Raw genomic sequence first — 12,264 nt, 5'->3', positions numbered from 1 at the left:
TGTGTATGTACATCAATAATAACTGGTGCACGGACGCAGTGATAGTGGATAGCCATTGCTCCCCTGACTTGAAGTACATGACTGAAATGTAGACCTATCTATTTACTGCGGGAGTTCAATGTGGTAATGATCACCGTTGTTTACATACCACCAGCTGCTAATGCTAACTTGGCTCTGAGACATTTATACAGCAGCATTAGCAGCCAAGAGCCGTTACCCTGATGCAGTGTTCATTATCACAGGGGACTTTAATCACATGGATTTAAAAAGCAGTGCTCCCCAAACACCACCAGCATGTAAAGTGTGCTACTAGAGGAGCCAACACACTAGACAAGATCTACTCAAACATCAAGCTGGGCTACAGAGCTAAACAGCTTCCACACCTGGCCCAGTCTGACCACATGTCACTGCTGATGATTCCTGCTTACACCCCTCTCCGTAAATCTGCTCTTACCACCACAAGACCCATCACAACCTGGCCTGATGATGCCTCTCTGCAGCTGCAGGACTTCTTCAACAGGACTAATTGGGACATTTTTAAAAGTCCAGACCTGGAACTCTACACCAACAGTGTATTGCGTTATATCAAAACTTGCATTGACACTGTTACAGTGGAGAAATGTATCCGTGTCTATCCAAATCAGAAGCCCTGGATGACGAGAGGTTCAGTGGCTGCTAAAGGAAAGGAACACTGCCTTTAAGTGTGGTGACAAGGCTCTCTACAGCATGACACGGCCCAACATGAAGAGAGGCATCAGAAAGGCTAAGAGGGACTACAGGAGAAGGATTGAGGAGCACCTGGACAGTAATAACAGCAGGCAAGTTTGGCAGGGAGTCCAGCACTTCACCAACTACAGGACCAGCCATGGAGCTACTGAAGGTGACACCTCAATGGCAGAGGAGCAGAACCACTTCTTTGCTCGTTTTGAGATGGAACTACCAGAGGCAGCTGTTACACACGCAGCAGCAACTCATAACATCACCCCCTCCCTTATGCTGGAGGAACACGAGGCGAGACGCTCATTCCAGGCTGTCAATCCTAGGAAGGCAGCAGGTCCTGACGGTGTCCCTGGACATGTGTTGAGGAGCTGTGCAGAGCAGCTGGCTGGGGTCTTTACAAAGATCTTTAACCTGTCACTGTCCCAGGCCTCAGTTCCTCCCTGTCTGAAATCCATCTTACTCCCTTTACCAAAAAAATCACCCATAATCTGCCTGAATGACTATAGGCCAGTAGTGCTCACCCCGGTGTTGATGAAGTGTTTTGAGAGACTGGTCCAGAGTCATATCATGTCCTTCATCCCTCCCACCTTTGATGCACACCAGATTGCTTACAGGGCTAACAGGTCTACTGAGGACGCTGTTGCTGCTGCTCTCCATGCTACCCTGTAGCCATCCTCCCTCACACATTGGTGTGCAAGCTGCTAGCCCTGGGACTCTTGTATTCCACCTGTATATGGATTAAAGATTTCCTGACAGACTACACACAAAGGGTTAGGGTGGGCCCTCACATCTCCTCGGCCATCAGCATCAGCTCTCCTCAGGGCTGTGTGCTGAGCCCCCTGCTCTTCATGCTGCACACATGACTGCACCCCCGCCCGCCACAGCAACATCATCGTCAAATTTGCAGACACCACTGTGGTGGGGCTCATCTCTGGGGAGGATGAGTCCACCTACAAGGACGAAGTGGAGCGGCTGAGAGCATGGTGCACTGACAACAACCTACTCCTGAACACAATTAAGACCAAGGAGCTCGTTGTGGACTTCAGGAAGAAGAAAACGGACATCAAACCACTGCACATCAGAGGGGATTGTGTGCAGAGGGTGTCAGACTTCCATGATGTGGACTCCCAGGAAGTGGAAGACCTGTCCTGGGGTGTGAGCACAGCTGAGCTGGCGAAGAAGGCTCAGCAGAGACTATTTCCTCAGAAAAAATAACATCCCCCAAAATGTGCTGGTGTCCTTCTATCGCTGTTCTATTGAAAGTATCCTCTGCTACTGCCTCTGCGTGTGGTTTTCCAGCTGCACAACAGCACAGAGGAAAACACTCCAGCGGATTGTAAAGACTGCCCAGCAGATCATTGGCTGCCCTTTACCCTCTCTGGATGAACTGCACAGCTCCCGCTGCCTCTGGAAAGCAGAAAATATCTTAAAAGACTCATCACACCCCGCTCATAACATGTTCCAACTGTTGCCATCAGGCAAAAGATATAGGAGCATCAAAAAAAAAAAGACTAATAGACTGAAAAACAGTTTCTACCCTGTTGCTATTAGGGCACTGAACGCCACCTAATCACCTCTAATGCAGCAGTGCAATAGATGACATCTTCTGCAATAGTTTTCATATGCAATTAAGGTCTTATGTTGAATGTTTGTGTTCTACCTTATTATCCTTTTGTAATTATATTTATTTATAGTTTGACACCGCAGGGACTTCTGATTCTTCCGCTGCTTTTCTCAATCTACATGCTTCCGTTAGGTCAGATTATCTCAGGGCACAACGTGAGCTACCACAGCTATGCTGATGACACACAGCTGTATTTATCAATAGCATCTGATGACCCCGATTCTCTTGATTCACTAACACAATGTCTTACTTGTATTTCTGAATAGATGAATAATAATTTTCTAAAGCTAAATAAAGAGAAAACTGAAATTTTAGTGATTGGCAATAATGGATGCAATGAGGCTATTAGAAACAAACTGGATGCATTAGGATTAAAAGTCAAGACGGAGGTAAAAAGCTTAGGGGTAACTGTTGACTGTAATCTGAATTTTAAATCGCATATTCATCAGACCACTAGGACAGCATTTTTTCACTTAAGAAACATAGCAAAAGTTAGACCTCTTATATCATTGAAAGATGCTGAGAAATTAGTTCATGCATTTGTTTTCAGTCGACTAGATTACTGTAACGCACTCCTCTCAGGACTACCCAAAAAAGACATAAATCATTTGCAACCAGTGCAGAATGCAGCTGATAGAATCCTAACTAGGAAAAGAAAATCCAAGCACATTTCTCCAGTTTTGATGTCACTACTCTGGTTACCTGTGTCATTCAGGATTGACTTTAAAATTCTGCTTATGGTTTATAAAGCCTTAAATAATCTCGCTCCATCTTATATATCGGAATATCTGACCTTATATTCCAAATCGTACCTTTAGATCTTCAAATGAGTGTCTCCTTAGAATTCCAAGAGCAAAACTTAAAAGAAGTGGTGAGGCGGCCTTCTGCTGTTATGCACGTAAAATCTGGAATAGCCTGCCAATAGGAATTTGCCAAGCTAATACAGTGGAGCATTTTTAAAAACTGCTAAAAACACATTATTTTAAGATGGCTTTCTCATAACTTCACTTTAATTTAATCCTGATACTCTGTATATCCAATTCATTATAACAACTATTCATGGTGGCTCTAAAATTCGTACTAACCCCTACTCTCTCTTCTGTTTCTTCTTCCGGTTTCTTTGTGGTGGCAGCTTGCGCCACCACCATCTACTCAAAGCACCGTAATGTTCCAACATTGATGGATTAAAAGCCAGAAGTCTGTCCGTGAGAACCTTAAATACAAAGAGGACTATTTCATTTTTGTTAGGTAGAATGCCCAGAGGGGACTGGGCGGACTATTTCATTTTTGTTAGGTAGAATGCCCAGAGGGGACTGGGCAGTCTCGTGGCCTGGAACCCCTGCTGATTTAATTTTTTTCTCCAGCCGTCTGGAGTTTTTTTTTTTTGTGTGTTTTTTTTCTGTTCTCCCTGGCCATCGGACCTTACTCTTATTCTATGTTGTCTTATTTTAATTTCTTACTTTGTCTTTTATTTTTCTTTTTTTCATTATGTAAAGCACTTTGAGCTACTTTTTTGCTATGAAAATGTGCTATATAAATAAATGTTGTTGTTTAGAGTTTCAGTATGGACAGGGATCATTTTGTAAATGAGGCGAAAATCTATTTTTAGTAGTATGAATGTAGTCAGAGTCTGTTGTTAAATCTTGGGATGCACTTCTTTGCTGTCCTCTGCACAGCTACTATTCGTTGTTTAAATTGTGCTGTTTACAGTTTTATTTATTGTTTTTTGAAATTTTATTAGGAGCACAATTAACATTGCTAAACATTTGAAAGCTGCAAATTTGTCAGTCATATTGCTTTCTTAACATGCTGTTATTACAAAAAGGTTACTAAAAAACCCGGTTCGGTACAATAACACAGTAGCTGTCTCTTCACTTCATAGCTTTGCATTCTAAAAACAACAAAAAAAAAAAAACAAAAAAAGTTTACATTTCAGATATAACTACTGACTGAAAGCTCTAGTACCCCAAGTGCTCTAAGGACTAACAGCTCTAAAATCAGAAAGTAGATGCGGTTAGACTCAAATGAACTCTGAATTATACAGTGTACCAAATGGATTCTAATTAATGCAAACATCAGGTATATGATCAGACAAAAATAACCCTAATATCTAGATCAGGGGTAGGCAACGTCGGTCCTGGAGTGCCACAGTATGTGCAGGTTTTTGTTCCAACCCAGTTCCTTAACGAGAACTCAATTATTGCTGATGAAGCACATATTGCTTAAGTGACATTTTAATGCTTCATTTTAGTGGTCTCGCTTGTTAAGGTTCTCCAACCTTAATTGCTTATTTCAATCTTAAACTGCTGCATTCAGTGTTTTAATTGCTCCTTATTAGCAATAAGATGTAAAACAGGGGTAGGCAATGTCGGTCCTGGTGAGCCGCAGTGGCTACAGGTTTTCATTCAACCCAATTGCTTAATTAGAAACCAATCATTGCCAATCTCAGACCTTATTTAATTTTATGGCTTGTTAGTCTGTGCAATGTAAGGCTTTTATATCGTAGATTTTTTTCCTTTCCAAGGATATCATCCAAATGATTTGAAGCCTAAAACAAATCATTTTCAGTCTGTCACATTTTTCTATTAAGTGTTTTATTAAATCAAACAGTGCATGATGAACACACACAGATGTAATCGGAAAAAAGCTAGCTGGAGAACTGCTGGCTGCTTTGTCTTTTACATCTTATTGCTAATAAGGAGCAATTAAAACACTGAATGCAGCAGTAAGATTGAAATAAGCAATTAAGGTTGGAGAACCTTAACAAGCGAGACCACTAAAATGAAGCATTAAAATGTCACTTAAGCAATATGTGCTTCATCAGCAATAATTGAGTTCTCGTTAAGGAACTGGGTTGGAACAAAAACCTGCACATACTGTGGCACTCCAGGACCGACGTTGCCTACCCCTGATCTAGATGTTACCAACTCTAAACCATTCTGCACCCACTGAATCATGATCTCAGCATATCCCCACAGAAATCAAATTATCCACTCCAGATTTTAAAGTGTGACCACCTATCTGCTAAACTATAATTAAATTATGTAATTTGAATTTAAATATGAAACCAAATATCAGCAACCATTTATAAATTTTTTAAAGTCCACTGCATGATTGTGTTAAGTGATTCTTTGGGTTAACAAGTCGTGTTAAATTTCAGCTTTAGGCTTAAATTGATTATAGCATAAATGACTCCCTTAAATAATGATTTTTTTTCAAGACTATATCACAATGTATAATTCAACTATAGCACACATAAAAAAGTACAAAAAAACAACTATAAATTTGAAGGTAGAAAATTACTTTTCAAACCATGGTTTTTTCTGAGGAATCACATTCTCTGCAGCAGTAGGTCTTTTTCGGGATTCAGAATCCAAAACTATTCTCATGTTATTGTTTAAAGGTTTTTCTATACAAAAGGGGGGAAAATACATTTAGCAATTAGTAAGGATTAAAGCCTATTTAACTAGTAAGAAAAACAGAACATCATCAGGAATAGCTCCATCAGGTCACTGTGACATCAAGAAATTTCACTATGGTATTTAACATTTACAGCATCTGTGTGCGTTTTTAAATATATACCCACACACACATAAAGACTATATTTTTACAATAAATTATTACAGTTTCATAAAATTAAAACTTTGATCCTCAGTATTCAGATTCCGGCTACAAATTATAAATAACACAATATAGTAGGCAATGTACGTTAGACAAAAAATTACATTTGGTCATATACAATTCCTCACTATGTTTATGAGGCTTTACCTAAAACATTAAAATATACAAAATGAATGGATTACATACTTTGTCTGTACTAGGTCCTATATTCTTGTACATACAGCTGCAGTCAACATTATTGGAACAAGTTCATTTTATGTATATCATGTACACAGAAGTGGGTAGTAACGAGTTACATTTATTTGAGAAACTTTTTAAAAAAATTGTACTTCTAAGAGTAGTTTTACTGCACCATACTTTTTACTTTTACTTGAGTACATTTGTAAAGAAGAAAAGCTACTCTTACTCCGCTACATTGGGCAACACTCGAATTGTTACTTTTTTTTCCATTAGACACGCTATATTTTTGCCAGAGAGAAGCCACCAGTGGATCTACTGCATGACTATTTCACCAATCAGACATAGCAACAATAATCACAAGACTCCGTTTCACCAATCAGACGTAGCAACAATAATCACATGGCTCCGTTTCACAAATCAGACGTAGCCATGCAGTCACATGATTACATACAAACTGTGGCGGCATAGCGGCACAAACTCCTCACAGACAGTGGACAGGGAAAGAAAGAATACAAGTGGAACCTCGGTTTGCGAGCATAACTCATTCCGGAAATGTGCTCGCAATCCAAAGCACTCGTATATTAAAGGGAATTTCCCCATAAGAAATAATGGAAACTCAGATGATTCGTTCCACAACCCAAAACTATTCATATAAAAATGATTATTACAAAATATAAAGTAAAAATACATAAAACAAATTAACCTGCACTTTACCTTTGAAAAGAATCATGACTGGTGTGAGTGAGTTTCTAAAGGATTTCAGCCAATGGGACAACACGCGGAAGAGCGTACCGAAGCAACCGCAGGCATCCAGCGCTGCAGCAGTTTGCTGTAAAAGCGAATCTGAAAAGATCGCTGTCATGCTATAAGCACCTGCCGTTGATGGGTGATATAAGGAACATTATAAATGTGCAGGGCACAGTATTACTTGGCCACTAACCTGGGCATGACCCTGCCTGACTGCTGTGTCTGTGTATAGGACAGTGGCAGATCCCACTACAATAAATAACCGCGCTGTTCCGGTTTCAAGCTGAGTAAAGGTGGTGTCGCTAAAGTATTGAGACTCAGCTTCGTGTTTTGGGGTGCAAGACGGGGACTCACACGTCACAGCACACACACGGTCACAATGCTGTAGTAAACAGCATACGCGTGTACGGATGTTGACTATATGAGTGAGGTAAGCCGAATGGCGATTGCCCACAATCCCGCAGCAAGAGAGAGAAGAACCATCAGCTCAGTTGTGATCACGTGTTGCTCGGCAGACAAAGTGTATACGTACTACTCATATTGCAAGACCTCGCTCGTTTATCAAGTCAAAACTTGTTAGATTTTAGCTCGTCTTGCAAAACAAGTTGCTCGCAATCCAAGGTTCCACTGTACATGAAAAATGAGAGCCAACTCCTGCTGAAGCGTAACCATCACTTCACTGAATGAAGAACAAGCACGTTTTAACCAAACATGCACAGACAAACACACAGTCAAGGTAAAGTGAGACTTCTTGTATGTGCACAAGCTGCCCTGTTCTAATGTTATTTTCTATCAGCTGTGCTATTTGGAGGGCAAGTGAATATGCAGTATTATACTGTCAGTGTACAGTATATCTTGTCACTAAGTAGTTTGCACTGTTCAAACATACATGTTACCTACTGTAGGTATTGGCTTCAAAAGCTTTGTTGTGAAAAACAGATTTGGAACTTTGTGTTATTTGTGCATCTTTATTTTGTAAAGATATTTATTTTTTACTCATTTTTTTATTATTTGGAAATAGCAGAATTTGCACATTATTTTATATTTTTGTCTGTCTTATTACAACATTTCTAAAAAATAATTTATTCATGATCAAACAAACATGTTACTCAGTACTTGAGTAGTCTTCACCAAATACTTTTTTACTCTTACTTGAGTAATTTTTGGCATGACTACTTTATACTTCTACTTGAGTAATATTATTTTGTACTTGAGTAATATTATTTTGAAGTAATGCTACTCTTATTTGAGTACAATTTTTGGCTACTCTACCCACCTCTGCATGTACAACAGTACAGGACCAAACAATAACAAAGTATAAAAATGAAGATTTCATAATTCAAGTTTGGGCACTTTTTTTGATTGATTATTATCAGCCTGATTAGAATATGTAAATTCTTCCAAAGAAATAAGACTATTCCGGAGATAAACTGTCAGTACTCAAAACAAAAGACGTATCCAATAATTAAACAATAAACAGTAGCTGTAACCCTTAAAAAGTAACATATTTCTTGTTCCTTATTGACAATGACAAAGACAAAAAACAACAAGAGAGCTGTCTCAGAATGTCAGAAAAACTATTACCACAAAACATGAATATGTAAAATGGTACAAGGCCATCTCCAGAGACATTGGGATTCCTGTTTCAACAGTTCTGGATGTTAATAAAAAGTTTACAGGTTCAGAAACAGTCAAAAATCTACCAAGACATAGTAAGAAGAGGAAAAATACACATCTTAGAAGGTTGGTGAAAACTGTTGGAAAAAAAAACACCATGCCAAAATATCCAAAGAACTTAAAGCTAACTTGCAGTGATTTAGTGTGAGGGATTCAACCCATAACCTACAATGTGTGCTATAACAAGGAAGACTTTATGGCTGCAGGCCAAGGAAACCCCCACTTGCCCAAACCTAGCTAGATGAAGCCAAGAAAGTATGTTAAGTTTTTGGATGTGGCTGCAAGGGAAAGAGCTAGGGGATCCAAGATGATCTAGACCTTCAAGGAAGTTCCTGTGGATCTAAATTCAGCTGCAGAGAGTGGCAGGGAGATATCTCTGACCATTACCCCATCATCCCAAGGTGTTCCAAGATTAAAGGGAAGACAGGTGGGGGGGTTTAGGGTTGTCTGGTTGATGATCCTACAGCCTGTACCTTGGCACTGACAGAGATATGACAGGCAGCAATGCCTTGTGGGTTTTTAATTATCTGTTACAAAAACTAACATAAGGAAATGGATACACTACCTACAGTTAAACACGTCAGAGGTTCATAATATTTGGGGCTACTTTTCTGCCTGTAGTGTAAGAGGTCTTGAAATTAAGGGAATCATGAAATCAGAAGATTATCAGGGCATTTTAAAGTGGAATGTGTTACTCAGTGTCAGAAAACTAGGTATGACTCAAAGATCAAGAATCATTCAGTAGGACGACGACCCAAAACACACATTTAAAAGCACAAAAAAATAATGAAAAATGAAAAACTGACAGTGTAAAACTGGGCAGCAATTCAATTCAAAACATTTAGAAAGAGCTAGGAGAAACCAATTGCAGAAAGATGCAAGAAACTTATAGATGGCTACAAGAGACTTTTGGAGGTTGCCATTATTTCCAAGGGTTGTGTAACCAAGTATTAGGCAAGTGTGCATTTAATACTATTCAAGCTGTATTTTCATTTTCATGTGAACAAACCAAAATAACCCCTTCACACTAGCAAATTTTGATAACCCCAGTTTAGTTTATTCGCAAGTTGGCAACAAACTATTAAATGGGAATATTTTTGGAGCTTGCCGAACGATCGGAGGAACTCAAAGCTATTATATCTATTTTTTTTATTATCAAAAATAACTAAAGACGTGAAAAAAAACTGAACTGTAGGTCTTCTCATTCCATTCCAGATATCAATGCAGCTCTAAGTGCCAGAATGGATTCTGGATGGATTAAAAGGACCACTTGCCACTGCAGGCTTGCTGTTTTTATAGGTGCACTTGCTGCTGATGCGGCAGTGCCAGCTCATAGAGTAGGAGACTCACCCCTGGCTGATGCAGCTTGTCAGCACCATTACAATATTAAGAATTGTGAAAATTATTTTCAGTACAACAAAAACTGTGTTAAAGCTTGACCTATTTAAAACAGGTCCACTTACCTAAAGTAACTGTGTGTTATACTTGTCCCTGTTAGTCTTATTATTTGCAAATATGAAGAGGTTAATGTACATACAATTTGAACAAACATTTTGCTGTAGAACTGTAGTAACTTTGAACATCCTGTAAAATAATATGATGATCAAAAGTTTCACATTTTCAATTATTTCTGAAAACACTGAGCTTGATGTACCTAAAAATAATGTTAATTACAGTGGCAGTACAAAAAAAAAAAAAAAAAAAGACACCACTATTAAAAATTACTCTAAACACACTTACCTGCACTGCTACAGACCATCTCAAACTGTATGGTATAATGCAAAGCAAGGTTACAGGAGTACAAGATGATGAAGAAACGAAAAAATTATACTTTATTTCAAAAGTTAAAATAGTACTAGTGTGTTGTACAGTGTTAGCCATTATGAATGTAGTGAGAAGTCAAGTAAAATGACACCTTTTATTGGCTAACTAAAAAAGATTACAATATTCAAGCTTTCAAGGCAACTCTGGCCCATTCTTCAATTTTTCAAACATCACTTTACCTCTAGGCAAAAGATCCACTTCTCCCATTGTAAGTCCTATTAAGTTTGGTCTTTGAGCATGTACTCTATGCCTATACATGGGTCTTGTAGAGCTGGTTAAACTCGGTGCCTCTGGGTTATATACATCTGGTTCATAGGTTTCTGAGGGAAAATGAATATTGAAGCATTGTATTAACTAGTTCTTGCACTGTGAATATTACTGGTTATGTAAATTAATATTACAGACAAAACACAATCTCCCACATAAGCAAGCAGTAGAAATTAGGGATGCTCAGATCAGCCGATTTCCAATAATAAAAAAAAGACTATGATCGTTAAAAAGGCCAATCACAAAAAAAACTATACCTTCTGTCACTGCTTTTCTAAGCTTTACTGTAGTTTAGTTGTAGTGCTCCTTTACATAAGGTATTAAGGTGGTTGGGCCAGCTAGCGTCTTTTTTTTTTGTGACAAACTTCTTGTTTTATTAGTGAATGAGAGGCAATTGGTATATTAGCTGTTACGTTAAAGAAAGTGGAGTAAAACCGAAAAAAAAATGTAATCAGAGAAGTCGTATTGTGAAACTAGACATATGGCAAGAACAGCTACTTTAAGGAATTCAGACCTTTATTTTGTACTTTAAATTAAAACTGACACTGCTTGAGTTTGGACAGCGTTCTAAAATGCAGCAGCTTACACTTTTAATTGTAAAAAGAAAACATGGTCAGCCAATCAGCAAAAATCCACCACCCCTTCGCAATTGTGAGAAGCAGATGATAGGCATTTTATAGAGTACCTGTCAAATAATACAAAGAGTACACGACAGGTGTTTCACCCTAATTGAGGCTCATCAGGTTTACTACTCTGATCTACAACATGTCAAGTAAGCGAACCACCCGCCATGGTGTAATGTCTCAGGCTTCGCCTCAGGAGCTGATGTCCGAGATTTGATCCCTGCAAGGGGAAACAAATGTACATACACCTGATGAGCCCCAATTACGGTGAAACAAGTGTTGTGTACTCTTTGTATTATTGGACAGGTACTCTAACACACACACATAGCTGTTCATTTTTTATTAACAAAATGAAATTCTAACACCTGTGGTCTATTGTTTAATTATAAAAATACACTTTAATATAGTACATGAAGCTTGTACTTGTCTGGTAATACAAGAGATTAGTGTAAAAAGTTTTTTAAAGTGATAAAGAAAAAAAAAAAATTGAACTGGTATCAGAATCACCCAATCAAGTGACATGAAATTAGTGCGTGCTTGGAAATCCTGATCAGAGCATCCCTAGTAGAAAACATTTTTCAGGTATCTTTTGAAAACATTTCGATGACACAGAGATATGAAAAAAAATTTACTGGACTGATTTTTTCTTAAATAGTAAAATGCCAATATTACTGTGACAATTTTTCCCCGTCAGGACAAAACTGCATTTACACAGTGTTTAATAGTCAATGTCTTAAACTGTACAATATACCTTCAAAGTTCTCTTATGGGCTTCTGGGCATAATCTTCACTGGTTCTAAAAGACCTAAATACATACACTACAGCATACTTAACACTGTTTATTTTGTCTAAGGCTGTACATGAAGTGCAATGTTGTGTAAACACATTTTACAGTGGATATCGATAAACAATAGGCAACCAACAACATTTAACAGATATCTATAATATCATTTTTAGAAAAAAAAACTCAAAATAAAAAAC

At 38.3% G+C, this 12,264-nt stretch overlaps 1 protein-coding gene across 1 annotated transcript in view; it reads right to left on the bottom strand.

The window, feature by feature from the left end:
- rbm26 (RNA binding motif protein 26) overlaps window positions 1–12,264 on the bottom strand; it is a 199,529-nt gene that overhangs the window by 88,523 nt on the left and 98,742 nt on the right. The window contains 2 exon segments of the mRNA XM_028799577.2: window positions 5,648–5,753; window positions 10,573–10,713. Of these exon segments, the coding sequence (XP_028655410.1) occupies window positions 5,648–5,753; window positions 10,573–10,713 (247 nt within the window).

The sequence above is a fragment of the Erpetoichthys calabaricus genome, chromosome 4 (assembly GCF_900747795.2).
Source record: "Erpetoichthys calabaricus chromosome 4, fErpCal1.3, whole genome shotgun sequence".
NCBI lineage: Eukaryota > Metazoa > Chordata > Cladistia > Polypteriformes > Polypteridae > Erpetoichthys > Erpetoichthys calabaricus.
Note: the sequence above shows the minus strand (reverse complement) of the source record. Positions and strands in the feature narration are given on the sequence as shown.